The sequence below is a fragment of the Morone saxatilis genome, unplaced genomic scaffold (assembly GCF_004916995.1).
Source record: "Morone saxatilis isolate NCDOM2014 unplaced genomic scaffold, NCSU_SB_2.0 Contig6, whole genome shotgun sequence".
Lineage (NCBI taxonomy): Eukaryota > Metazoa > Chordata > Actinopteri > Moronidae > Morone > Morone saxatilis.
The window spans coordinates 5,363,254-5,369,467 of record NW_023340206.1 but is presented as its reverse complement, the minus strand read 5'-3'; the positions used below and the strand labels follow the sequence as shown (position 1 = coordinate 5,369,467).

General features: G+C 45.0%; 1 protein-coding gene across 1 annotated transcript in view; it reads left to right on the top strand.

Annotated features, from left to right (window-relative positions):
* Positions 1–895: 895 nt before the first annotated feature.
* ndfip2 (Nedd4 family interacting protein 2) overlaps positions 896–6,214 on the top strand; it is a 9,837-nt gene continuing 4,518 nt past the window's right edge. Inside the window, 5 exon segments of the mRNA XM_035677453.1 lie at positions 896–1,133; positions 4,986–5,226; positions 5,552–5,652; positions 5,654–5,719; positions 5,859–5,928. Of these exon segments, the coding sequence (XP_035533346.1) occupies positions 1,107–1,133; positions 4,986–5,226; positions 5,552–5,652; positions 5,654–5,719; positions 5,859–5,928 (505 nt within the window). The 5' untranslated portion in view covers positions 896–1,106.

The following is a 6,214-nucleotide window of genomic DNA, read 5'->3' as shown; positions in this document are numbered from 1 at the left end:
ATATATATATTTATTTATTTAAGTTAAACCTTTAAGTCTTTGAAAAACTGGAGGCATGTGAAATTCCTCTCATGGTTTTCATGGAAGCAGGTCGGTGTGGTGTAAGTGGGCTTTGGCTCCACCTAGCGGCCGAACGTAGTCGCCACTTTTTGTGTGCGTTTGCGTCATCACGCTTCCTCAATCCGTGGAAATCCGCGATCAGCCCCCGGAATCAAGTTAGCGGGAGTCAGACCAAGAGCGGAAGGAAGTGGATTCAGCCTTCAAAATAAAACAGCTACGTGTTTTGTTTTTAGCAGAGCGCTGCTACAGAATGATGAATGATAGTATTTTAACAGCAAGTGACACATCCCATTAACAAAAACATGTAACACATTAAGAGTAAGCTACACAATTTATTTGAAAGCAGTAGTAGAAAGTAACCAAACACAGTTAAGTACAGTTTTGGGGTACTTTCTACTTTACTTCATTTTAGATAAGCATATACTTTATTAAATATTATCATATGTATAGTATAATATAGCTTATAATATATACTACATTGGCAGCTTTAATGATTAATTTGTAACATTTACATACATAAATATGCAATGTTATGGGTAAAAAGTATATAACTTAATTTCTCTACATAGCCCAAGTGCAACCCTAAATGCTACTTGTTTTACCACATTAGTAATAATATAATATAAACAATATAACACTGTTAAAGCATAATACGTAACTACTTTTATTTTGACACTTTAAATACATTCTGCCGATAGTAAAAATGTTGAACTAAAACGTTATTAGTAATGAATTAAGTATCATTACATTGGTTTGCCTTCGCTGACTCAAAATAATTCCACGTCTTTTCACATTTTATTTTGAAATATCGGACCGGACGCATCAGCTCACAGCAGTCGCTTGACTCTGCTGGTCAACGTTTCACCAACAACGCGATTTTTCTACGCGAGCCATTTCTCCCGGCGCTCTCTCACCCGGTTATTCACCGTTGTCTGAGAGAAACACCCCCCCACCGTAACACACACGTAGGGGCAACAACAAGTCAGACCCCCCCCCTCTCTCCTCGTCTTCTCGGCTGGCTCTGCTGCCAGCGGAACCTCGTCGGGATGGACCCAGCAAGCCGATACCAAGTGGTGAGTGCGGGCATCAAAACACCGCCGACAGCCCGGCCCTGCCCGGGACAGGAAACAAGGCCTCGCTTCTCTTTTTTTTACCGCTCAGTTAATTCCACCACGTAGACTTTAAAACCCAAAACAAGGAGCTGGTTTAACGTGTGGCTGCTTCTTGTTGTATTTCGGCTTTTGTTTGTCTCCGCGAATTGTTTTGTTTTGACAGCTCACCGAGCACTTCCGCATCGGCTAGGCTAACGTTAGCCGGATTCAAAGTGTTAGGCCTTTAAAAGTTTACGTCCCAATAAAAACTGCGCTGCAACACCTAACACACCGCACCGTGGCTGCACGTAGTGGCCAGCTGTGAACCCTGTGACACTGGTTACACGGCTGTTCACAAGCTGAGCGGGAAGGAGAATTTATTTTGTGGTTAATATTTCATGTGACTGCTGATGAATAATGTTTCTTCCGGGACTGACTAACACCTGTGTTTGGTGTTTATCTCTGAGTGTTTTTAAGGGAAACACACTAATAATTAAGTCACTGATCATTTAAAAACTAGCTTTTCCTCTTCATGTGTCTGTATATCAAAAGCAATGTGGACCTGGAGTTAAAGCTGCAGGAGGTGACTTTTATTCACACTTTTTTTTTGTCACTAGTGCTGACATTTTCAATATATCCTAAAAGAAGTACACGAGACAGATGAGCTGTAAAAAAAACAGGTTCCTCTGGCTCCTCGTTGCGCTCCTAAAACGGCATTTACACGAATCCGCCGGGCCTGGACGAAAACGACCAATCGGAGCCGAGAAAGATACAAAGACGCCCGGGGGTGGAAGCTTGAAGATGGCTGATTGTTGAGTCTTGTTCTTGTTTCAGGCCTTGTAAAAGCGATAAGGAGCACAAGGAGGACCTGATTTTTTGACATATTATCAGTCTCGTGTGCGCTTGTGTTCAGCGATATAGCTGAACAGCTTTCAGCAAATCATGATAAAAATATATTTTTTTTAAATGACCTACTGCAGCTTTAAGAAGAAAAAACCGGGCAGACCTCACAATGTGGTGAGTATTCGGGTTAACCAGCATTAAACCTGGAGGTTATTGCTGTTCTAAAAGTGTTTCCAGGCAAGTGAAGTAACAACAGTGGCTGAGAACATTTTGGAAACCGCTACGGCCAATTTGAGATAAAGTCCTCTTTGTGCTCCGATTCCTGCGGCTCTGGGTATGCGAGTGATAATCCCACAGGATTCAGAGCGAGCCGGAGCAAAACAGGCCTGCGCTCTAACTTTTTCAACCCTGACCAAAGTGCAGATTTCAACAGTAATCCACTTTTTGAACATTCGAACAACAACACCACGTCCAGGCAGCGGATTCTCAAGGATTATTTAGATACTCTCCTAGTTCTTCACACTCATGGTGAGGTTTGCAACAACAAAAAAAAGCCTAATTCCACTGTGCCCACACACTTTTTCATTGCTCCTCTTTCTTCTCTAAATAACGCTCACCCAACGCACTGCTGCTCTGAGCCGGCCCGTGTGAGTTTTGGGTGTATTTGGCTCGTGGCTATGTCGGCGCGCGGGGACGCTTTGTCCTCGATTCCGGTTCTGCGCGACGACGAGCAAATGTCCTTTAAGTCATGACTGTGTTTCTCTTTAAAAAAGAAAAGCCAATTTGTCTCCTGTTATTAGTCACATTTTAGTCATTTTATGTCTGACTAAGGGTTTTACAAAAGGGGTTTTCCCTGCTTGCAGTGGTGTCAACCACAAATATTGCCATTACATCACAGAAAGTATTAAATTAGATCATCTATTATTTGAACTTCCTACTTATTAGAATTAATTAGCTTTACTTGAAGTCGAAACTGAAATTGAAACATGAACTTTCTCACATACCGACGTTCTCTTGCGACCTCAACGGAAGGTATTTGACTAAACAGGTTCTGGTGTTTGGTTTATCAACACTTTTGAAATTAGTTTTACGGCCGCGGGCGAGTCGAACCTGCTCGGCCGCGTTGAGCGCGTAGCTTTTGTTAGCGTTGTAACAATTGTAACCGAACGTCCCCGTTGACGCTGGGTCATGGAGCCTTATCTTTAAAACGGGTGAGATGCCGGTGAGTAAACCATGACACGACAACCGTATGTCTAACGGTTAACTTTCTCAAGGGCACCTTAATGGAAGTCAAACAGAGGGTGAGGAGGAATCGCTCCCTCGCTTCGCCCACCCAGATTTCCCGCCAGCCGCTCTGTAACCAGCATGTTCCCATCGCCCCTCTGTAATTTCAGAAGGCGTTTGGCTCTTTGGTCTGACGAAAATTAATGTACTTAAATCCGTAAGCGACTCTCGGAGCTGTTACTAACTGATTACATGTGTATCACTTTTCCTCTGTTGACATGCTGCTGCTTACAGTGTCAGACATTCTGCGGAGGGCAAACGGCGTAGCTCTAACCCCGACCAGCAGACAAACACACACCACTTTATTTCAACACACTCTTCAAACAGCAGTTCAAGTTAGAATCCTTCACAATAAAAGCCACACGATGTTCTGTTTGCTTTCACAGTAAAAGCTGTAAAGAGAGTGACCGGAAAACAGCGAGGTTGTTATGAATGAGACAAATTTAAAGGGGGCATGTTTTAGCCTTTTTTTTTTTGACAGAAGAGGCAGGCAGGAATCAAACGGGCGACAGTGCGGTCACCGTGCAGCAGGCACTGTAACAATTTGGCTACCAAGGCGCTCCAGTGACACGAAATTATGCTGGTTTACATTCCACATGCTTAGATAGGCAACTGGACTCCAGTGTGGGAATGGCGTACCCCGCCACTACTGCTAATAATAACTACTGAATAGATATACATTGACTGGTTATTGCTGGAAAAGAAGTGGAGTGGAACTTTAAAGACACTTGTCCTTTATTAATGGGATATAACTGTTGGAAAATGGTTGATTTCCTCTTTTTCTGGGCTTGTCCTTTAGTTGTTTTGCGAAAGATAATGAGATAATACAAGTTTTTTTATTTAGTCGATTGTTTTTTGTTCCATTATCTGGGTGAAAAAGACACCGACCTTCATCTTGAGACTGTGATATGAATGGTTTGTAAAGTACAGGGAGGAAAAGGGCCATGTACTGTATCAGCGCTCGAAAATAAGGATGTCCCGTCGTCCCGTCGTCCCAGGGACAATAAAAATAGCACCCGGGACACAAAGATACGTTGTCTGGGACATATAGGTTGTTTGAGCTTGTAAATATGTAAACTGTGTGTTTGTTGATGGAGGGACAGTTGAAAGTAGACTTCAGGACAGGAAGACCGTTCATTTCGAAGCCCTTACTGTAGATGTGCCTTTAAGATTATGTGACAATTCAGCCCACTCATTCAGCTTCAAAATATCAATACAAACAACAAATAAATAAAAAAAACCCAAGGTCTGCCTGAACCACATTTTGTGCCAACAAACAAACACAGATTGCGCAAAGCTCATTTAGTTACCTAATAACTACCTTATGTTGGTGCTGCAATCAGAAAACAGTGCTGAAATCCCCCCGAACGCAGCCAGTGAACAGCCAATACACTTCCGCTGCTCTCTTTTCATTTGTGCCAGTTGTTATTTTAATCGGGAGGCGGCTACAGTTCTGACGTGTGGGCTCACGAGAAGCGGGGTCAGTGTTTCACGGTCTTTACGTGGCCGCACTTCTCTCAGCTTTAGCGAGATCCGCTCTCCTGCCGAGGAGAAAGCACAAGATCGATGCCAGTTTTAGACATTTGGAACAGGGTGAGCGTCCCCTCGAGCCGCCACACTTTTTGGCTGACTGATCAGCTGATCTGCTTGTGCCGATTCCTCTAACGCCCCCTCTCCCTTAACCCTGCGTCTCACCCTCTCCTCCAGTTGCACAATGAGGACGACTCTTCAGAGGCCTCAACCAGCGAGCAGCAGCCGTGCACTTCTGCCACAGCCCAGGCCGGTACGTCCAGCCAGGCCCAGAGTCAGGCCCAGGCCAGCCCGGCGCCCGCAGCAGCAGCAGCGGTAGGAGGAGCTGAGGCGTCGGGATCGAGGACTCAGGGGGAGGCGGAGGCACCTCCACCTCCTTACGCCTCCATTGACCTGGGAGCGACCGCCGCAGCACCCGGTACGTGTTAAAAGAACCTCGTTTGATTACTTTTCTTTTTGTCTGCGTCTTAATAGTTCCGTGTTTTTTTTTTTTTTTTTTCCGAGCAGCAAGTTGAATTTTTCCAAAGTGTGGTTACATGCTTCCTAAAATAGCAGCAGCTGCAGTCGGTGGCGTCTTTGCGGCGGTTCTCTGGAGCGCCTTTTACTCATGAGTCAGTGATGATTTCCATGACGGCATCACCACATTATTGGCAGCTTCTTCGCCAGATACTGCACGCGGTCCCTTTTCTTCCCTTTTTGTAAACCTCCTCCTCCTCCTCCCCCTCTCTCCGTTGTTCCCACAGAGCACCAGTTTCAGGGAGGTGACTTCCCAGTGCCTTCCCCCACAGCGTCGGCCACCTCGCTGCCCACGGTTATGGACGAAGCGGAGAAGGCCAAAGCGTTTTGCCGCCATGGGCCTACGATCCACCGTGGGACGGGTGATGCCACGGGGTGGAGAACAAACACACAGAGTTCCATGGAATGGAAAATAGCTTTTGCAACTCATCTGTTGGATTGTTGCTAATAGGTGTGGTATATTTTTAGCCGTACAGATGGTGAACTGTTTGTCTGCTGTGGTGGGGTGTTACGGATTGCATGAATTCCCCCCAGGACGATTTCAGTGACGCCGATCAGGCTTCGGGTGGAAACGATTGGAATCTTCATGCTTGGCCTTTTTTCAGTAAGGTCTGCTCATGTTAACTGTTTCCATAACCTGCTTAAAACTCCTGTCAGTACATTTAAAGTTGTCCTAGATGGCACCCTTCATTCAACATAAATTCTCTCCCAGCTTGCTTCGAATTTAGAACATTCTTCCACAGGGCCTATTTAAAAAAATACCCCAAAAGATGGCCCAAATTGATGTGCCCTGGGCTTGATCAGAATCCTTGCTTCAAAATCACCAGAATATCTGTCAAACGTTTGTCCTCTAGTGGGCGCTTCCTGTTCAACTGGATCTTTTGTTGCGT